The sequence below is a fragment of the Hyaloscypha bicolor genome (genome assembly GCF_002865645.1).
Source record: "Hyaloscypha bicolor E unplaced genomic scaffold K444scaffold_117, whole genome shotgun sequence".
Classification (NCBI taxonomy): domain Eukaryota; kingdom Fungi; phylum Ascomycota; class Leotiomycetes; order Helotiales; family Hyaloscyphaceae; genus Hyaloscypha; species Hyaloscypha bicolor.
The window spans coordinates 196,277-217,248 of NW_020194619.1; the positions used below are offsets into that span (position 1 = coordinate 196,277).

General features: G+C 50.2%; 5 protein-coding genes across 5 annotated transcripts; 3 read left to right on the forward strand and 2 right to left on the reverse strand.

The window, feature by feature from the left end:
- Positions 1–2,732: 2,732 nt before the first annotated feature.
- On the reverse strand, positions 2,733–6,309 carry K444DRAFT_615185 (uncharacterized protein). Its single transcript, XM_024880671.1, has 5 exons — positions 5,843–6,309; positions 5,411–5,616; positions 5,177–5,361; positions 3,715–5,117; positions 2,733–3,666 (listed from the first exon to the last, which is right to left on the reverse strand). The coding sequence occupies exons 1-5, from the start codon at positions 5,853–5,855 to the stop codon at positions 3,176–3,178; spliced, it is 2,298 nt and encodes a 765-aa protein (XP_024733674.1). The 5' UTR covers positions 5,856–6,309; the 3' UTR covers positions 2,733–3,175.
- A 263-nt stretch (positions 6,310–6,572) lies between these two features.
- K444DRAFT_615186 (IFRD-domain-containing protein) lies at positions 6,573–8,636 on the forward strand. Its single transcript, XM_024880672.1, has 3 exons — positions 6,573–6,929; positions 6,988–7,262; positions 7,309–8,636. The coding sequence occupies exons 1-3, from the start codon at positions 6,757–6,759 to the stop codon at positions 8,196–8,198; spliced, it is 1,338 nt and encodes a 445-aa protein (XP_024733675.1). The 5' UTR covers positions 6,573–6,756; the 3' UTR covers positions 8,199–8,636.
- Positions 8,637–11,441: 2,805 nt separating this feature from the next.
- Positions 11,442–15,506, forward strand: K444DRAFT_534655 (uncharacterized protein; the record flags this gene model as incomplete). The annotated part of the gene is made up of 2 exons (XM_024875226.1): positions 11,442–15,402; positions 15,454–15,506. The coding sequence occupies 2 exons, from the start codon at positions 11,442–11,444 to the stop codon at positions 15,504–15,506; spliced, it is 4,014 nt and encodes a 1,337-aa protein (XP_024733676.1).
- Positions 15,507–16,094: 588 nt separating this feature from the next.
- Positions 16,095–17,232, forward strand: K444DRAFT_615188 (S-2-haloacid dehalogenase). Its single transcript, XM_024880673.1, has one exon. The coding sequence runs from the start codon at positions 16,296–16,298 to the stop codon at positions 17,079–17,081; it is 786 nt and encodes a 261-aa protein (XP_024733677.1). The 5' UTR covers positions 16,095–16,295; the 3' UTR covers positions 17,082–17,232.
- Positions 17,233–17,808: 576 nt separating this feature from the next.
- On the reverse strand, positions 17,809–19,869 carry K444DRAFT_593299 (cation efflux protein/ zinc transporter-like protein). The gene is made up of 9 exons (XM_024878299.1): positions 19,521–19,869; positions 19,416–19,465; positions 19,317–19,361; positions 19,114–19,261; positions 18,988–19,068; positions 18,848–18,930; positions 18,559–18,799; positions 18,424–18,503; positions 17,809–18,376 (listed from the first exon to the last, which is right to left on the reverse strand). The coding sequence occupies exons 1-9, from the start codon at positions 19,600–19,602 to the stop codon at positions 18,014–18,016; spliced, it is 1,173 nt and encodes a 390-aa protein (XP_024733678.1). The 5' UTR covers positions 19,603–19,869; the 3' UTR covers positions 17,809–18,013.
- Between the last annotated feature and the right edge of the window lie 1,103 nt (positions 19,870–20,972).

Below are 20,972 nucleotides of genomic sequence, written 5' to 3' on the forward strand. Positions count from 1 at the left end.
GGAGATGCCTCCGTTCAAAGATTCCGATGTCTTCTCCCAATGGCATCCCATCTCCCCAGAAAAACAACCCCAATCGAACGCATCCCGAGTCGTGCCACCTGGCCAGCCGCATGCTGTCCCTCTCTACATGCTCTCCGCTCTGCACGTGCATGTATTGTGTTCCAAGAATAAGGACCCAAGGTGAGCACACAGTGGCATTCATGGAATTCGTGAAGGATATTGATAAAGTCCAATTCAGGTCAGTGATGATAAGTGATACAGATACACGACCAGCGATCGACCTTAGATAACTTCATCCCGCCTGCAGGTACAACTCAACCATACCCGTCTGGGCCCATGACGCATCATCTCTGCTCAACGGTCCCGACATCATTGAGCTCTAGCAAGCCTGATACCAGATCTGAAAACACGTGTACAATGTAAACTCGAAAATAGGTCACGAACAAGAGCAAGAAAAAGTTTATATCCCAGGCTCTGAATATCGACCTCCCTTTCCACGAAACCCCACACAATCCCGAGAAGGAAAAGACAACAAATCAGATCGCTGTAGGCCGTGACACTCCACCTAATGCCTAGCAAGACTACCGTAGCCCTGCTGTCCCTGACCTTGCCAGCCTCCACCATTGCTATAGCCAGTACTGCCGCCACGCGCAGGGCTGTTAGACGAGGCAACAACTCCAGAAGCGTGATTAAGATATGGGCATGGACTGGGGATTGTTCCACTCCCGTTGCACGGCTTGCATTCCTTGACTCTGCGGGACGAGAATTTGTCACTATCTTCAAAATCGCAGTGGATGGATATGAAGAAGTTGTTCATACGAACGGAAGACTTACGAACGAGGGTTCCCACCACAATCTCGACAGGTAGTGCAGTGAATAGTGTTGCTGCAATCTTGTGGGCAAAATGGTTGTGCGTTAGAGGAGTAACTATGAGCCATTGCAATGGAAACGGCTTCGTTGTATTTTATGTAGAGTGGCGAAGGATGGGGTGCAATACAGGCTCTGCTTAAAGATGGCGGAGGCTTGATTGGCCGCTTAAGAAGAGTTTGAAGATGGTGGTGTAGAAGCTGGGGACTCGAGAATGACTGCACTGATTTTGTGTCTGATGCCTGAAATATCTCTTCATCAAGGCGGAAGGACCCCCTTCTTATACTTCATCTTGTGCCCTGGCACACTCGTAACCAAGACCTAACCTCGCATCTCGGGTTGAATCAAAGATGTGCCCAAATTGTGAACATCATCGTTGGGCAACTTCACTTCGACGGAGCGAAGGAAGCTTTGGCAAAAACTTTCACACCGCTTTATGGCCGATTGGAGGGCCGACAGCTATTGATGCAGGCGCTGATATTGCACAGTGGTCTGCTGATAGAGAAACAGAGATCGCGTGGCACCACGACTCTCCCATTGCTCTGGCACCCACCCGACTGAACGGAACATAAGAGTGCAAGAACCGGGCTTGGCCGGCCGAATGCCGCCATTGCGATGGCTTCGGTCAGCCAGGACTTAATATTGGCCAAGAGGAGCGTTCTGCAAGCCTCCCGTCTGCATCCCGGTATCTATTCATGGAAGGTGAGGCCAGGTATGCAGACTAGGGAACGGAAAAGGTGTTTCACTATTGTGATCTCAAAGAAGATACGAATCATGATGAATGCCATTATAGGGTGACAACGGTCCGCTCTAGCTGCCGTGATCAGCCATACCTCCGAACTCGATCGTGTAAAAATGGTCGTATGGCAGGCTGTACCGTTTGATCCAATGTCATGGTAAGGTGTCAATCACAGACGCGAGAGGTCTGGGACAGAAGCCTTATGAATGGTCAGCATTGTGGCAGGGAGGTTACTTGCAGGTTGGCTCTCGGCTATTATGTTGTGTAGCAAGACTACTTCCTTTTTGTGGGAAGCGCTCAGCACCATTGGCAACTCTCCCACACCTCAAGAAATCGTGAGGCATTCCGGGATCGTGAAGAGCCGGCTGCCACGGTATGAAAATCGCGCCGATCGTTGTTCTCGTCGGGCAGCCCGGTCTGAAAGCATTTCTCCAACTTGAAGTGGCCATCCATAGTCAAAGGCGGGCAACTTGCGCATCTCTTGAGCCAATTCACTGCGCCGCCCGCTTGGACCGAAGACACAAGCTTTGTACGCCCTTCAAAAATAGCCTTTCTTTGTTCACAAAAGCACAGCCAACTCAAGACGATCGGGATCGAGATAAGAGAGAGAATGCCCTCACCTCGCGCCATGAGAGCTCCCACGTTCCAGACGGCTTCTAGTCGCTTCATGGAGTTTCACCGGCCTCCACATTCACTCGCGTGTATTCTTTACAGCAAAACGAAAGTTGATAGATTACACGTCACAGTTATGGGCCTGCCCGAATGGAGTTGCTGCCTAACCAAAGAAGCAAGCAGATGCGCCGAAATTCTGATCGCTCATTTCCCTCGAGGCCCTCGAGGCCCTGGGCTTGCAGACAGCAGTAAGGTACAGTACAATTCACTCAGGGTCCTGCGAGCGTACGCCACAATGAAGACATGCTTCAGAGTGGGACGGCAACCACATGGAATGGCCTCGGGGAACATAAATGAACATAACAAGTGTAATCTGAGACCTCGCTGGGGCTGAGGACGGCCAACTGCTGCCTGAAGCTTATTGTGGAACGCCGGCAAGACGGCCCAGCTTGTCCAGCGACTTAGGGCATATCTCAACAGTCACATCGGCAACATTATGATCTACTCTTTCAAACCTACTTGGACTTGATTATATTTAGAGCGTTGCCTAAGCAATCCACAGGACCACACTATCTTCAAGAGCACGCAATTGGATTTTGCCTTGAAGGAAGAGATGCATTATGCGTTTGGCTTGTGGGCTTTGCTCCTATGGTAAGGGTGGCTTGATTTTCTGACAAAAGGCAGCGAAACAATTTATGAAAATGTTCAATTCCTGTAACTAAAGCCTAAGAGAGACAGCGAAACGAGAACATACGCCGCCGTTCCACAAAGCCTTCAACGCCGTCCTTGATAGCGCCGGAATGCAAGAAGGAAACATGTTGACCAAACTGACCTAATACCATTTGCCAATGAGTACTCCCGATCCCTAGATCCATCCCCCTAACCATGAGAAACACTCCGAAGAGGCATTGATAAGAAATTCCGGCATGTAAACACCTGACGCGCCCTTGTCTACTCTCACAAAAAGTCTGGAGCTGTAGCAACCAAGACCGAGAACAGACTGGCACCAACAGCAACACCTCCGAGGGCTGCGTAACCAACATTCTCCAAAAGCTTCTTGAATTTCTTCGTTGGTCGAGGAGCAGGAGCATTAGACACAGTAGGTACGACCCCTGCCATCGGACTGGAAAGCGCAGTTTGTTCTTCCGATTCGGCGACGTTTGCAGAGCCCTTCACGTCATCATTCGAGGCTGTCGAGGACTGTGCCCACATTCTAAGCTCGGCGTCGGTAGCATCGGAAATCTCATCAGATTTGCGCTTGAGACTCTGTGTCGTCGTTGACGCATTGTTGATGATATCATTAATACCAAGTCCAGAGCGGGGTTTGTGTGTTGCAGCATTGAAATTTACCGCACTGGTCATGTAAGGCTCTGGGCTGGGAGCCCTGTCCATAACTGGACCATGAGCAGGGTTATCGAGGAAGGAGCACTGTTCACGGGTCGGGAAATCTGAAGCTGTCAGCAACGAGTCTTGGAAACCATGGATAATAGTCTTACAAGGCATGTCCGCTGGGGAAAGCTTATTTACTGCCGAGCTGGCCTCGTGGGAAGTGACGGGATAGTATGATTCACCAAAGCCAAAGGGCGAACCGGAAGATGGTTTCGATGACTGTGAAGCTCCAAATACTCTTCGTTCGAAAGGATTCGGAGCCGCTGTAGTCAGCGGTAATCGATTTCCTTCACAATTTCCTGCAAAGATAGGGGCGGTCATTCCAGTCAAGCCAGAGGCTTGTCCAGATTTGTTGCTGGCGCTAAACTTCGCTTTGTTGACCTCTCTCGCCTCGAAGAAATCACCTTTGCCAGTCTTTTCGCCTAATGTTTGTGCTGCAGATCTGCCGAACTCTCCTAGGTCGCAGACCCTGATGTGAGTGGACTCTGGAGCTGGCTTACGGCCTTTCACCATAGCTGCATCTGATGGACTTGGCTGCCGGGTAAACGGGTTTGATAACTTAAGTTCGTGTTGGAGGGTGCTCTGTGCAGCTTCAAATCTCATATACTCGCTTGTATTCTGACCCAGGCCCGAAGTATTATCTTGGGAAGTTTGCTTAGAGGTAGTGGATGCAAATGAAATATGGTTCGGGATCTCAGCAGGGAAAGCGCCGCCTGTTCCAAGCTCACTCATGGCCTCGCCAGGAAGAATAGGGTATGGGTCATCATAGTTATGGCGGAGAAGGCCGTCTTCGAATAGCGCTCTGAGGCCAGCCTTTCCAGCCTCCTCGAGACCCAGGTCGCTCTCCTCGTCGTTGTCTGCGAGATCCTCGGGTTCCTCCATTCGAGTTCGAATGTCTGAAAGACGGACTGTCGAATTGTCATGCGTAGCAAGAGCAAAGCGAATATTGTTGTTGATTGGCGACGGCTCCATTGGTTCCATAGCAGATGACTCCGGAATATCTTCCATGTCGGAGTCCTCAGCGTCATCTGTTTCTTCTTCGTCAGACGGCTCTGAACCTTCAGCTCCATCTTGACTGTCATCCTCCGAATATATTTCATCCCCGACCATTTCAGACTGATCATCGGAATCCATCGAGAAGTGTGCATCTTCATCCTCACTGTCCACCAAAATAGGAGTATTTCCAGCATACACTCCAATGCTAACTGGACCCGCATCTTGGGGGATGTCAGCCGGACGGCCGTCCATCATGTCCATCAAGCCCTGCTCAAAGGCACTCTCACCAGTGAGGTCTATTCTGTTGGAAGGGAAAACACGGGGCGATTCATCTCCGGTGAGATCGATGGGATCAATGGCCGCCGATACCTTCGCAAGCGGTGACTCGATCGACGCATCGTCCTCGCTGGAAGTCTGCTCACGTTCTCCCATGTCGCCCTCGCTGAACTCATCATAAACTTCTTCTTCGTCTTCGACATCGGATGAATCCGGGAAGGTGAACGTATTTCTAGATCTGGCGGGAAAGTGTGTCAGCTTGCAATTAAGGGTTTGGAGTAAGGAATCGCTGCTTACTTGTAAGGAACAAACTGATAGTTGACTTGAAATTTACAAGCCGGGAATATCTCGGGTCCACGGCGGACTTCAGCACCAAATACGAGGACGTCACCGTCATCGATGGCCATGGGAGCCTTGCGTGGCAACTCGACACCGTTGAGATACGTCCCATGCATCGATCCGATATCCTGGATTGTGATATTCTACGACATGTCAGCCTTGGTGGTCAAGAATTGATTTGCTTGAACATACCTTTTCCTCCGCATCAATGGTAATCTCGGCGTGATCGCGAGACATGACCGGGCTGTCAAACCACGCATTGTCCACCGCACCCAGAAGTCCTTTGCTAATGCTTTTCGAGGCTCGGCCGACGGGTATGGTGGGTCGGTCGGGATTGAGGGTGATAATTCGCTCCGCGGGGGAGACATTGCTCGTCACGGCTTTCAGTGTGATTCTGACTGTGTCTGGTCAGTACCTTGGATCGAACGTCGGGTAGTTTAGTGTAAGGGCTGGAAAGATGCTAGAGCTCGCGACAACAAGCAACAAGACGAGGGTGATCACTGAAACTTCAGAAAATCTCTGGCAGATGTTGGAGTCAGGCTGCCGGGCTCTCATGACCAAAGTCGTCGCCATCGGCTGACAGCCTCGTAGCAGCACTTGCACATAGGAAGAGAGTCCGCGTACCTTCGTTGTTCATCTTGATGGTTAGCTATCCGCAGAGAACCCAGTGTAGAAGTTGAGAGGTTTCGGGTGTTGGGACGGGCTTGGTCGATGAGAAAGGTGGTCGACGTGGTGGGGTCGATGCAATCTGGTGAAGGTGAATGCAATCGGGATTAGACGTGAAACACGGCCTGGCAATGTTTGGCAACGGGGGGAAACTCGGCCTCGAGGATGTGGACGAGGAAGAGTCTCGAGCAATATCCTCTCGGCGGGGCAGGTGCAAGGCGAAGATGTCCGAAGGTTGTCGTCGAAGATGATTGCTCTTGAAGTCGGCGATGGTACGAAGTACGGTAGAAGCCGGGCGGGGTGTTGCAACCTCGCTGCTGCCTTCGATAAGCTGCCTAGCGCAGAACCCTAGAGACACTAGGTATTTATCTTTGGAAATTTACTAATTCATCCGGCCCAATTTTTAAAGAACGATGAGGAATTTGTCAACAGTGAATTAAACCCTTGATTATTGCGTGGCCAGTATATTCTTCCTCGGGTTAGAAATAGATTGCTGTAGCACTTTAAGTCCGAAGTCAGGTGTGGATTTATGCCAGCTCGGTCCCGTCCTTATCAGCCGTAACCGAACACGCATGATTTCTTAGCTCCAGATCGTGCTCTTCCCACAATTGCATGCACTTCCTATTGTTCTGGCCCCATGGTCTTAATCACTCGCACTCCGTCTTATTATTATTGTGACTCATACATGGAGGAATTAATACAAATAGAAGCTCAAGTTCCGTATCCTCGAGCTCTGCGATAGCACAAACAAATCCACGGCTTTTTTTTCGATCCCGAACAAAGGACCACAACCACGAATTGCGCGCATTCAGTGGCGACCAGCTTGTTCCACCTGCTTTGTACATCTGTTACGACTCGAACAAGCCAGCAAAATGCACGATTTACGACGCCAGGCTCTTGAGAGCGGCAAGACGGTCTCGAAGAAAGCAAAATCACGATCGTCGCGAACCTCTTCCGCCGCGAACTCGCGCACCACCTCCCAGGCAGGATCCCGACATGGATCCGACGATGAAGAAGGAGATTTGAGTGATAGCACAAACTGGAGGTATGCGGACATCGTGAGGGAGTGCCAGAGACACAAACACTGACTCTGATCTCAATAGCATCAATTCAATAGATGATATGCTGGCTTTGGACGTGCCTGAGGATGCTTCAGAGTCGTGGAAGCAAGAACTAGCAGATCGTATGGAGGAAATCATAGACAGGAAACGAAGCAGCGTCCAGGGCAGAGAAACGACCTTGGCGCAATATGTCCACATTCTTATGAGCCATTATGCATTCGAGGATATTCAGCACAAGGTGTCAGAGCTGCTTCCCGCGTTCCTGAAGAGCATCAAGGCAGAGAATACTGAAAAGGAGACTTGCCTTGCTTTACGAGGTTTGTCAAATACTATTTCCTAGAAGCTCGTGCTGACCACACGCAGCGATCGCACTCACCCTCATTACAACACCCTCGGAGACAATCTACGATGCCATATTCCAGACACTGAAACGCACATACACCGACTCGGAATACCGCAGTGTGAAAGCTGTGGCCATTCACACGCTCAGCGCGGCAGCAATCTACGGGGGCGCAGCGGATACTGCCATCGAAGAGATCATGGATGACTTGCTGGAAATTGTTGAGTCGGATGGCGAGTCTGCAGGCGCTGCTGACAGTGGCGAAGTGGTTGCAGCAGCTTGTGAAGCTTGGGGATTTTTGGCCACATCAATAGACGACCTGGAAGACAAGACCGAAATGGCTATGGACGCTTTTGTAGAGCAGCTTGAGAGTAGCGATGTTTCTGTCCAAGTTGCAGCTGGAGAGAATATTGCTTTACTGTACGAGAAGAGCTACACCGAGCGGGAAGAAGAAGATGGACCAGCCAGCGGCAGTGACGAAGAGGACGAAGAAGGATTCGCCATAGACAAGAGCCACGTCAAACGTTACGAGGTTTATCGACAAAAGCACCAGCTCGAACAGACGCTAGCTCAACTCGCAACAGAGTCTTCAAAACGAATCACCAAGAAGGACCGAAAGACACTTCACACAAACTTTGCCGATATCTTGAACACTATAGAATACCCAACACGGGGACCAAGGTATCAAAAAGCTATTGATCAAGAGACCGGCCTTAGATATGGGTCCAGACTAACAGTCCGCATTCACAAGACTGGCATCATGAAGATAGACAAGTGGTGGAAGCTACACAGACTCCAGGCACTTAGAAGGATTTTGGGTGGTGGATTCGTTGTTCACTACGAGGACAATGAGGTTGTTTTTGACAGTCTCCCGATCATGATTGCTGCTCCCGAGGTGCGAAGGAAGAAATGAACTTGGGATTTACTCTTTTGGAGTTGGAGTTTGAGCTCAGGAATGGGAAAAAGTCCTGCATTGTTCTTTTGAGGAAGGAAAAAATACCCTGGGGCATACGCATTGAGAGGGAGAACCTCCTCTTAAAGGAGTCGATAACAACAGTGAATCGTTGAATTTGGGCCTCCTACTTCTGTTGAATTTTGATTTGTGCGAATCCATTTGTGCGTGTCACCATGCGGCTGAGAGGTTATGAAACCCTGATAGCTGGGCACATTCAGGCTGTACATGTGAGCTGACACCGAGGCTGTGTACTGGACTGCCAGAGCACAGGGATTGGATTGCGTGACCTCGGGAATTCAGACGGTGACCGGCTTGTGAAGTTGGATCTGACCGTTCAAGTCAACTGAGAAGGGCTCGGACTGGAGGTAGCAGAGCCCCGCGACGTTCTTATCGTCGTATTTATGAAAAATTGTGAAAGTTATCCTCCCTTGCCGAGGTCTGAAAGACATTCCTTAAGGGGACTCAACTCCAGTGAGGCTAATTTGAATGAATAGACATTTCACTTAGAGACATCCCAAAAGCACACTGATCAGAACTTCTCCATTTGCTGTCATGTCATGATGCAATGCCCTTCAAGGCTTCAAAATTCTATGTCTCCGTGCCAACGGATCCAAAATTGGCACACCTTCGGAAGCTCCCCAAGCCAAGCTCATCAGGGTTTGGTGCGCGGCTGACCCCTGGGATCTGCCGTAATAGTTCAAATAAGCATCTCCTCGATCTCATATTTCGGTATTCAGGACTTCGTAATACAACCCGAGGCCAGAGCAGTTTGCGGTGTGATCGAGTCCACGTTCGTCCTCGAATGGGATACTTCCCAAGCAATGTGATCACAAGTTTGGCTCAAACCGCTTCATGCAGGAGCGCAGTTAGCATGCAGCGAACCGCAGTCGAGGGAGACACCTGACAAACTCATTGGTCCAACGAGTTTGAGAGGCGAATAACTTTGCCTCTGGACTGCCACGAAGCAGCGCAGCGCTCGTAAGATGTGAGCAGGCTGAGGTAGAGCTGAGAGCGGTTGTCAGAGCCAGAGGCCCAAAACAATGATCATGTCTGAGAGACGTGGTGATCTGTAGAAAACCGTTTGTTGCGAGCATCACATTCGAAATCTGATGCCGCACCTTCGTAATCCAGGACGAGCTTGAAGTCCCACAGCAAAAATAGCACATGGACAGCCCGTCCCCGTCCGAGCTTTTTATTTTGATTGGCGAAGCGAGCCCTACCCTGCCTCGATCAACACAGCATGCGTTGGCACTGCCCCCCCAGTCCTTCTTACTCATAACAACGGTTCTATTGTCACAGCTCACCTTCAACCACGACCATCCAGTTGCTGGCGTCTCTGATGCGGTTCTCATCTTTGTAATCCTTATTTTTCGTAACCTGTACGACCCCGGTAGCATCTTTCAGCTGGGCGAATCCCAGCGACTCGGCCGCCTTCGAGCTCTCACCAGCCTCCTCCGAACTCTGTACCATCACACCCGCAGCAGCAACCAGATTACCTCTATGCATTCCTACCACTTCTTGGTTGACTTTTGAGTTGCCACAATGGGTGTCGAGTCGAAAAGAGGCCCTCCTTTGCCTGCGCCGACCGAAACTGATAGCACTACCGGAGGCACCGACTTTGGGTCCAAAGTCACCGGCACAGAGAAGAGCAGTTACAGTCTGCCAGAGGACGGAAGCCCGGTCACGATAGCTACACGGCGCAAGAGGAGTGATAAGGATGGTCACGGCAACCTCACTTCGAACAACAAGTCACAAACATCATTGCTGATCGAATACTTCGAGGGCGGGAAGGGCAGTCAGGCTGAGTCTCGGAGGCCATCTGTCAGAGTCAAGGTCACACCATCTTCGAAAAGCCGAAGCCGATCCTCGAACGACCATATACAGATTACTGAACGAAAAGGCACCCGAAGACCCTCATACACAAAACGTATCCAGCTGTCCCCCAACGTTAAGGACGACAAATCACCTGAGGCTGAGGGCGATGACAACAGTGTGCTCTCTTACCGTTCAGCCACCGAAGAGTCCAACGTCACATCTCGAGGAGGGCATCCGATTGAAGTGGAGATAATGCCAAGGCGACATGGAAGTCCTCTGATCCCGACTGGTGAAGACAGCTCCACAAGATATGTACAACAGAATGCATCGGATATTTCTTCAATGCCTGCCGACAGTTTTCTCGACGGCAAGACCAGATCACCGGAACGAAAGCGCAGCCGGAGCTTGACACGAGGCGAGGCGTTGGCTGCCGGCGCAGCTACTGGATTAGTTGCTGGTGCAGTAGTAGATAAATTGAGAACACCGTCCCGTCGACGAAGTCGAAGCCTCAGTCGAGAACGGATTGTAGCACAAAAAGCAGCTGAAAAAGTTAAGGGAGAGAAGTCATCAGAGCGCCGGCGTAAACACAGTAGTCGGAGTCGAAGTGTGAGCGGCGAACATCATAGTGAAAGTCTCAAATCCCCGCGACGGAGATCAAGTCGAGGCCACCATGAGGAATCAATAGTATCTGGTGTCGATTCAGTGGCAACTAATTCTCATCTGAGTGGGAAATCTGGCGATGCTTATTCGTTCCGGTCTGGCACCTCGAAGTCCTCGATCAACAATCCAAAACTTCTTGAGACAGTTGAAGATGCCATCAGACGACTGATTCTGCCTGAATTGACAGCTCTGAAGAGAGAGCAAAGCAAACACGCGCAACGTGATCGGGACCGAGATCGCCGTGGCTCCATCACTTCGGGGAGTGGTGTTTCAAGAGACTCTAGGGAGAGCTCAGGCGGAAGAAGGTTATCCGATCGTGGAAGTGGCACGGATAGTTCAGGCAAGCCAAAGGTCGTTCTCAATGATACGGAAATACTTTCTGGAAAGAGCGGGAAGATTCGGAAGGACAGAAATGTGGATCGTGTACAATTGGAAGACTCTCCTGGAAGCTTTGAGCGAGAAACTTCTGAAGATACTGTGGTTCAGGACGGCCACCGGGTACGAAAGAAGGGAAGCAGCGATCAGCATCGAGGTCTCGAAGCAGCAGCTGTCGGTGCGGGCCTCGGAGCACTGACCGCTGCAGCATTGCACAAAAATCACTCTCAAGATTCTCTTGACGGGCAAAAGGAGCGCAGGAGGAGGAGGACTAAGAGTCGGAGCAGGAGTGACAGTCTCGTTGAGGATTATGAGGAGAGAGAGCATGAGACAGTGCCTCCCATGCCACTGATGAGCGACATCAACGCCTCAGAAATCACCAGAAGCTCTATCCTTTCAGCAGCAACTGAGCGTCCTCATTCAGCGAGTCAGGAAAGAGTGACACCAATTCGAGAGGTTCCTAGAGGTGTTGGTTCGCCTTCCTCAAGAACGCCCACTCGTACTCCTGTTGCTTTACAGCAAGGCCTTGGAACACAGCACTCGAACTATTCACGTGGAGACCTAAGTCTTCACAGCCAACCCAGCGACCAGCAACTCTCCGATGAATATGTGCTGGATGAACCTGGACGAAAAGTTCTCATGCATGGTTCCCCGGAGCAAGAACACGAAGACTCCTACGTCGAGGAAGAGCAACATGGCGATGGCCACTCTCACGCATTGGCAGCGGGTCTCGCTGGTGCTGCCGCAGGTGCTGGGTTGGCAGCAATACACCATGATCATGCACATGTTGATGAAGAACACGATGATCCAGAACTTTTAGAAGATACCCACGGCTACTATCACCAGGAAGTTCCACCGCCTCTTCGATATGTTCCTTATGCTCAGGAGAGACGTGGACTCAGCCCAATACAGAGTGTCTCTGGTTATACCGAAGGCGATCCCGATCAACAACTAAGAGACTCTAGACTCACCCACAGCACCGGCTCGTATTCGTCAATGAACAAATCGGGGCAGCAACACCAGTCTGGACGATCAATCAGATCTCTCGATTCGGTAGGAAATGTTCATGGTAATCACCACGACTTCCCTGAAGTTCGACAAGGTGGGCTTACCGATTCAGAAATCACCCAAGATGGAGAGTATTGGGAAGAGCAACACAGAGAGAATGATCGTAACCGCGAGCTTGATTCAGAAAGCTACCACAGCTCTGACCCTCGAATCGACTATAAGCACATGACGAATTACACCGACGACAGCATGGATGCTCCTCATCTGGATCGGGTAACGACTGGTCAAAATGTTCGAGGCCTTGGAGCGAACCCGGATTTTGTCCACACGCCAATTGCTGTTGAGTCAGCTGTCGCATCTCTCGTCAACGAGTCTGAGCTCACAGGTGACTCTGGCTACTCCGGAAATAACGGCCAATACGACCGTAGAGGATCGTATGCTTCCTACGAGGATGGCTCGGAGCGGCACTTCACGAGCCAAGGGAACAGTCCCACGAAGCACGATGGCTCAAGGGCTCTCAGATATGATGAGTCTGGAGGCAGTTCAAGCCGGCGAAACAGCCCCACCAAATACACTGAAGAGTATGAAATCGACGAACAGGGGCGTAAAGTTGCAATGCCTAGACAGAAGAACACCCACATGGCTGAAAAGGCCGCGTTGGCTGGCATCGCAGCCGGAGCCGCGGCCGCGGTTATAAATGGCAGGCAGAAGAAGTCGGCTGCAGATCAAATCCGGTACCCGGAGAGACACGAAGACACTGGGGCTCCATTGCAGAAGTCTTTCAAGGAACGTGCGTTGGAGGGACAAGGTCAAATACCATCTCCACGTCATAGTATTGACGCGCCACTTAGCGAAGCTGCAAGTCATGAGCAGCTGAAGTTTACGTCCAGTGGACTTCCAGATTTGCAAAACCCAATGCCCGAAATAGGGTATGGTGATGGAGAATCTGACGTGACGACAAACCCTTCGATCATTCAAGGACCTATCGGAGGAGTAACAGAGTCAAATAGAGATCATTGGCCGGGCAAACCAACGCCTCCACAGCCACAGTTTGAAGCAGGTTCAGCAAGCCGGGAACAGAAGTCTGACGCCAACCTTAAAGCCGCGGAGGCTGCTCTCGTTGGTGCAACAATCGGCGCTGGTGGGGCTGCAGCAATTGCTGGCCACAATCGGGAAGCCAGCCAGGATCATGACGAAGATTGGCAAAGAACCTCAGGTGAACGAAAACGCGACACCCTCATTACCAACCCCTACGAAGGAACAAGTCCAATCGCTGCTATTGGCGGCGGGCTTGACCGTGATCTTCTTAGCGAGGCTGGAATCCGATTCCCGGGCCAAGGTCAAGGCAATGTTCCCAGCAAGCTAGATTACCGAGCCGGAAGCCCAGTCGCATTGCCAAAGGATGAAGGTTACATCTCCTCTGCCCCGAATGCTCGCTCCCCAGGAGGTATCACTCCCGAGCCGAGAATCAAAGGAGTCGGTTTCCTCGATGAAGATATTGGAGGTGCAGCTGATGCTTTGGCCGGTGACAATCCCTTCTACACTCCAAAGCACTCTCGGCATCTTAGCGGGATGTCCCATGGCATGGGCTCACCAATTTACGATAGTGCAACGGGACAGGGCATTGATCGCATCCAATCGAAGGATATTGTTGCTCTCATGGACCATCTCACTGTTCGCGATGCTCAACGAAGCGCCCGTGACACGGAAATCCTGGTCACTCTCGTTCGAGCAGCTGCTGAGATGCGAAACTCCTTCGAGGACATGAAGCGTCTTTTAGCCGATACGGAAGATGTGATCATCACCGAGGTTCAAGGCAATACCGACAAGTCTGTCCAAAAGGCAATAAACGGCCCAAGACCACTACCGCAGAGCGGTCCACGATCTATTCGACAGGGCTCTCAAGACGAGATGTATGAGGATCTTCCTACCAAGAAAAGGAACGTGTTCAGAAGGGCTCTGAAGGGGTTAAGCATGAAGAGCTCGAATGATCTTGGGAAGATTGAGGAGATGCTAGTGCAATTACTAGGAGAAGTTGAGGGACTGAAGGTTGCCCAGGGTCTCAAGCCTGGCAGTCATGCAGCTGAATCCTATGAGGATCTGCAGCAAGAAGGAAATTACGAACATGATCGTGGCTACGAACCAGAGGGACATGCTGGAACATCAACTGCAAGCCATGCTAGTCAATCTGGACATTTGTCGCTCCCATTGTCTCGGGGCGCAAGCGGCCAAAGAGGGTTTGACAGCCGCAAGTTCTCGGATCACCGTATCAGTACTGTTCCCGAAGGCGACGAGGAAGAACTGGATCCACATGAGCAAGCTGTCCTCAGCAGCCAATTCGAGCAGAACGAGAATTTACTCACGCCAACCAGAGAGGTCGCTCGAGGAGGATCTGCACCACTTGGAACACCACCTCAGCAATATATTGCTCCAGCTTCTCTCAGCAATGAGAATACGCCAAGGACCGACAAGAGCAAAAAGCATAAGTCAAGCAGCTCGTCTGGCTGGATTCCCAAGGTTTCTCGATGGTCCGAGACGACTGCATCGACTGTGTTCCGAGGTTTCAGAAACAGCGGTCGCGGTAGTGGGCGGAAAGGTGATGAGCAATTCGCAGAGCCGCCATCAAGGTCTGGCTCTGACCTCGGAAATTACCCAGATCATGAACTCTATGGAGACGACAAACTCCATTCAGGTTTCTCGCAAGAACAGATCCAGCAATATAATGAGAATGAGCCTCCTGTGTCTCTACTGCCACCCGAAGATCCAAAGTACAAGGCCCACCGCAACTCGTTGAATTTGCAACACCCACAGCCACGACCTGGACCTACTCACCGGTATCAGACAGCTCTCGAGTCGCAAGCAGTGAACTTCGATTCGCCTATGTCTCCGAAGTCTGTCGATTGGGGTTCTCAGACAAGCTTAAACCGCCTTCCACCTCAGCAGACCAATCGTTACAGTGGCGGCACCAATAACACTGGTAACATGTCCCCCATTTCCGATGGCGCCTACTCGGCATCAAATCAAGCTCCCCAACGACCACCAAAAGAGCCTATTGCACCCCAGCTACCACCAAAGATCCGGACAGGAAAATTGACGAAGCCAAGTCCCCTGAGCAATGAGCATCTCAACGTGGATGATCACCCTTACGCGCAAGGCGGTTCGCCAAGATCAGCAGCAAGAAAGCTATCGGGAACACTAGGAGGTGTCCCAGTGAGAAAGCCAACAGGACCCAGAAGCATGAGTTCGTCTAAGAGCGGGGAACTGAATAGAGATGATGGAACAGTGAGGCGTAACAAAAATAGAGGTATGACTCAAATCCGTTCGCGGAAGTAACCAAAACTAATCTTGTTCGCAGATACATTCGGCACAATAGCCAGTAATCACTCCGGCGAGTCGGAAACATTCTGAAAAATTACCTAGAATATTGGCGTTTATCTCACGATACGGGGCCATTCTCCATGCTTGATGGCCGCAGGTTGGCCATCTCGCATTTCACATCACATAATCCGGTGGATTGGGGGCGTTATACTTCTTGTGTCTATTTCGAGGCATATAGACAGCGGCTCTTGTTGTTAGGATAGCGGTGGTACGTAGTTGGCGATTTCTGAGGAAAGGGAGAGAGTGGAGCGGACTCCTGCTTATGACGATACGATGGATATGACGGTTCTCTTTCTATTGAAAAATTCGGGGCCATTCAGTGCATAATGCGCAGAGCTTGATGCTGTGCGGATCGGAGATGCAAATAGGCTTTAATTGATGGCATTCTCTCTCACTCATATGTTTCTTAGTGCTCGTGACAGCCACAAAAAAAATATAAAAATATAAAAATCGTGACGAGTTGGTATCATAGCTAGGCAGAAACCGCAGCTGCTCATTGACATCGAATCAGAACATCTCTGAAAGTAAATTTAACCTTTAAACCGAACTCACGTGACCTCACCCCACTTAAAGCCGAGCAGCACGCCCTAATAAGACATCTATAGTACAAACCGCCATGCAGGCCAGGACGAGAAAAGCCGAGTTCTGGAGTCGTTATTCAAGAACACTACATAAACCCCTTGACCCATTCTTAGAAACATAATTTGCAAGGTTCGCATCTGCAGAAGCCCAGAAAGCGTTTTCGTTTACCGATTCCTCCATTTCGTCTTCGTGGCTACCACTCCAAAACTCAAAGTACCTCACTCTAACCCTCTAACAATGGCTTTCGATCCAACTTCCTACAAGCTGCTCAGCTTTGATATCTACGGCACTCTCATAGACTGGGAGACCGGAATCTACACCTCCCTCCTCCCCCTCCTTTCTCGTCTCCCACCATCCTCCCCTCACTACCCCTCAACCAACACTGCCCCTCAAATACGCCATTTCCTACTCACAGAATACGCCAAGTTGGAGCAGTCCATCCAAAAAGCCGAACCTACCCTCACCTACCCCAACATCCTCACAAAAATCTACATCCAGCTCGCCGCCTCCCTCTCGATCCCCATCACTGAAGAAGAAGCTCACTCCTTCGGGATGACCATCGGCACCTGGCCGCCATTCCCTGACACCGTTGCCGCTATGCAATCTCTAGCAAAACACTACAAGCTCGTCGTTCTCTCCAACGTCGACAAGGCCTCATTCTCGCGTACGCTTTCCGGTCCTTTGTCAGGCGTGAAGTTCGATGCAATCTACACGGCAGAAGACATTGGGTCCTACAAACCTGATCTCCAGAACTTTGCTTATTTGGCAGATCATGCGGAAAAGGAGTTTTGGGTGAGCAAGGGGGAGATCTTGAAGGTTGCGCAGAGTCTGTACCATGATCATGTGCCGGCAAAAAGGTTTGGACTGAGGCCGAGTGTTTGGATTCGGAGGATGCCCGGGGGAGAGGAAGCGTTGATGGGGAGTCGTTTGGAGGATGTGGAGGGGCAAGTGGACTTGGCGGCTACGTTTGGGAGTTTAGGGGAATTTGCGAAGGCGGTTGAGAAGGCTTTTGGGGAGGCCTGATGATCCGAGATTGAGGCCTGGAAATGGTCGGGGAGGTTGGAGTTAAAAGGATCATGTCGATGAAAAGCTGGTGCTTCTCGTAGTGTGTCTATTATATCTATATTTATCTAATCATTATTGCCAAAAAGATTCAACAGTGATATGTTCGCCTTATTCGAGTAACAAATTTTTGTCATATTTCTTAAGAGTGTGTGACTCGGGAATTCCTTTCTCGTTTCTTGTATAGGAGAGTGAGAACTCGAAAATAAAATCCTAGCAGCCAGCTCAATTTCTCAGAGTAAAACGGCAAAACTCTGGTGCCTTACCAGGAGAGGACCCTTTTGCAGAGGTCGCTTGTTCCATTAACTCACCACCTCTTTTAAAATAAAAAAAAACAAGATAAAAATCCGCAAAACTCTGCTGCCAAGCTAACCCCGCTATAGTTGTGGGGAAGGGGGGACAGGAGAGGAAACTAGACGAACTGAGTTTTGGGATCCGTAAAACAGCATATTAACTAAAGCTTAAACCCAATTTAGCTAGTTTATCCTCTACATCATTCCAAAGGTGGAAGTTTTAACTACTTTTCGGTTGGGGGAGAGGGGCGGGGGCATTTAGCGACTTTGCGGTGGAAGGTGTTTAAACTTACAAGCAAACACCGTTTGTTGGTCGGAAGGGAAAGGGTTTATTTTAGTATATACAGGTAAATGGCATCATAGCGATAACATCGGCCTGAGAATAAGCGGGGACTGTACTCACGTTAAGGAATCTGAACAAGAGGAAATATGCTTCACGGAAGCTTTTGCGATGTCGCTTATGCTCTAGTCTATGTACACGAATTGGTTCCTTTCCAATTGGGAGAGGGCCAGATCATTGATGCCATGCCCGTTCTGAAATAGCATCAAATTCGTGTATCGTTCAGTGGCGTTCATTCATCTCGGCATCAAATCATCTTCTCATGTATGAAGGCGTGGTACAGACACCGCTCTCGTAACAGCCTCGAGCCTCTCTCTTCCACAGCAAGTCAAGTTCTCACAGAGCGTTCCACAACTGATCTGACACTCATTCTTCACCACATTTCGTCGTCTTACTGCCTCTTCTGCTACTTCGTGTCCTGCTTCTTTAATTGAGGTGACTAATTCGGGCTGTAGAGTGGAGGAATGAATGCCATAGGCGTGAAGACATTCATTGATGAGTTTGGCGCGGACCATGAAGTTGCCGAGGGAGTCGTCGGTTGTGAAAACATGGACTGAGGCGAGAGCCTTGTGCTGGGAGAGGCGCCAGATATGGAGCTCGTGAATGGAGAGGGAACCGCTGACCTGGAATTGTTAGCTTGATTGTGTGTATTGGGATGAAGAGGACTGACTTTTTCGAGGTCGTGCTTCACATCTTCGACACTGACGCCGAGTGGAACACTCTCTAGGAGAATCTGGCCACTTCTCTTGACTGTTTTGAGGCCTCAGCAACAGAATTCAATGTTCCATGGATAATGGAGGCTTACCAACTGGTAATCCTGAAAGTGTGATCATAATGGCGATACCCATGCTGACGGCGGGATCGGCGTAGAATCTTCTGTCATAATTTGCCTTCCAGATCACAGCAGCGGCAATAATAACCCCGATATTGTTGATAGCATCTCCAGCGATGTGCATCAGTACAGCCATCATACCGAGGTCATGGCTGTGGCCATTAGACTTTGAAATGTCTACTTTATGCCGATGTTCGGCATGAGGGTTTGTAGTCTAATATTTGTAAGTGTTGTCTTGACAATTGAGTGCAGTGTTACTGACTTCCTGGAGCATATAGGTTTCACTGGCATGATCAGCAGCAAGCTCGTCAAGACTGCCATGCGCAACCTCGTGATCGTCGTGTTCTGGGAGCAATTAATTTTACTTTTTTTTCCCCAATGTCAATTGCGAGCATGACGTACCATGAAGGAATATGACACTGATGATATTCAATACAAGACCAACGCAGCCCATGATCATAATGAGCATTGGGTTCTGTACTCCTGGGCGATGTTAGGCAGGTTCTCCAAATGTGGTGGGAGTCGTGCGTTGCAGTGAGACGAATCGCTCAACCGACTGCAAGAAGATGCTCACACCGAGCGCCAACAGGAAAGTGCCGTTGAAGAAAGCACCCAGAAGTGAAGCTCTTTGCCAGCCAAACGAAAGTGCATCTGGAGAGTTCTCTCGTTCTGAAATCTGCGAGGAAACCCATTAGTTGGTGAATCGGGTGGCGAATCTCCGTCGCAAGTACCTTGAATGCAGCAAAAGCTACAATAAATCCCACCAAATCATTTAGCTGTTATAAGAGCGTTAGCCCCCAATTTTGGTAAGCTCATCGGATAGAACATACATTGTGGAAAGCATCAGCGACCAGCGCAAGAGAGTGGGTGTAAAATCCAACTGGGCATGAATCAGTCACGCGACGAGCTCACTTTTTCGATCGGATTTTCCGAACCTGAAATCTCAGCAGCGAAGAAGATAGAGGAGACCCCAATTGCGACGGACAGACGCTGTGTCTTAGAAAGGCCGTGGATCATGATTGGAGATGTCTACCTTGGGTAGATGTGGGTTGAGGGGGAGAGAAAGACTGAGGAAGAGAGAAAGGTTGAGGGCGAGAGAAAGGCGTGGCGGTGACAGCGCATAAGAAGGTTTTTAGTTCAAGGTTGTGGGCCGTTAAGTTCTGGGGGTCCGTGTACTGTACCTGAAAATAAGGTGATCTTTAATTCACCGCTCATTGGGCAGTTGTTTGTATGGGAATTCAAGAAGTCGCAGAAAGGCGATGCTGTGACACTGATCGCAAAGCCAAGAGCGGGAGGTCCGCCGGCAGATCAGCACACTTCCGTAAGGTGCAATCATACAGCTATTACCCTAGAAAAGATGTATTCTTGGCCTAGCGTTTTTTATGACTTTCACGCCGTTTGACTTTTCAATCCTGGAAAGCTCTCTAGAATTTGCTGTAGAACGTGATTAACTGATCTGCGCCAGCCTAGCAGAGTATTAAAGCAGCATCTGTCTCACTGATCCAGGGTTACTCTCAAGGTATAATTTTACTAGGGTAATAGCTGTAAAATGCATTAAAAAGAACTCAAAAGAGGAATAATATTACGGGGAAATAGTTCAGCTTCAGCGCTCAGAAAGAGAAGCCTCTCCTTCTCTACAGGAGAGGGAGGAGCAGGTGCATGACGGAACCAGGTTCCCCCGGATTTTCCTTGGCGCTAGTCTCGTCTAGAACGGAAGGCCGGCGCCGAGCGGTCCAAGAAGGGCAAAAAAAACCGAGGGCACGTCAATGTCCCAAAGATCTCTCAGTCATCTCAACGACTTGCAAACTGGGAACCGGAGTCCGTGGCTGGGAACGTCATCCTAATAACTTACCAAGGGACGTGGGACCTCACCTCACCTCAAATGCTTTTACCCTCAGCTCGCGCTCATTTCCACACTTCAGCACACGATTAATCTCTCAGGCTGGCGTCAAGTGACTTCAAATTGCAGCAGAATGCGAGATCTGTGAATATCGACCTCTCATTGGAGGCTGTGCTTCTCAGTAGGAACGTCCTTGCACACAGCCTCGCTCCTGCCTGATGGCGCTTCATGGTCTCGCCCGACCACATAGACAGGCTCTTCCAGATAAGCAACATGACGTTTGAGTCATTCTTCATTTATACTCAATGCTCGACTTGCCAGCAGTTCCGCGAACCATACAATGTCCGGCCTGGAGATTCTTGGCGTTGCCGCCAGCGTGGTACAAGTCGCTCAACTCAGCCTTTCCCTTGTAACTTCTCTCACCAGCCTCTTCAATTCGATCCGCGGTGCACCAGGAGTTATGCAAGCTCGACTGGATCAAGTCCGGACACTGATAGAGATATCGAGGCAGATTGAAAGTCAGCCGCAGCTCCAGACACCAGAGGTT

What these genes read in the sequence shown, in the direction of transcription:
- K444DRAFT_615188 (XM_024880673.1), top strand. Translation starts at nt 16,296, where the DNA reads ATGGCTTTCGATCCAACTTCCTACAAGCTGCTCAGCTTTGATATCTAC.
- K444DRAFT_615185 (XM_024880671.1), bottom strand. An exon ending in TATCAGTTTGTTCCTTACAA is followed by an intron (nt 5,118 to 5,176) that starts GTAAGCAGCGAT and finishes CTTTCCCGCCAG; the next exon opens with ATCTAGAAATACGTTCACCT. An exon ending in TTCCCCAGCGGACATGCCTT is followed by an intron (nt 3,667 to 3,714) that starts GTAAGACTATTA and finishes TGACAGCTTCAG; the next exon opens with ATTTCCCGACCCGTGAACAG.
- K444DRAFT_593299 (XM_024878299.1), bottom strand. Translation starts at nt 19,602, where the DNA reads ATGATCCACGGCCTTTCTAAGACACAGCGTCTGTCCGTCGCAATTGGG. An exon ending in AAACCTATATGCTCCAGGAA is followed by an intron (nt 18,800 to 18,847) that starts GTCAGTAACACT and finishes TACAAATATTAG; the next exon opens with ACTACAAACCCTCATGCCGA. An exon ending in ACTTTCAGGATTACCAGTTG is followed by an intron (nt 18,504 to 18,558) that starts GTAAGCCTCCAT and finishes GCCTCAAAACAG; the next exon opens with TCAAGAGAAGTGGCCAGATT.
- K444DRAFT_615186 (XM_024880672.1), top strand. Translation starts at nt 6,757, where the DNA reads ATGCACGATTTACGACGCCAGGCTCTTGAGAGCGGCAAGACGGTCTCG. An exon ending in AGTGATAGCACAAACTGGAG is followed by an intron (nt 6,930 to 6,987) that starts GTATGCGGACAT and finishes TGATCTCAATAG; the next exon opens with CATCAATTCAATAGATGATA. An exon ending in GACTTGCCTTGCTTTACGAG is followed by an intron (nt 7,263 to 7,308) that starts GTTTGTCAAATA and finishes GACCACACGCAG; the next exon opens with CGATCGCACTCACCCTCATT.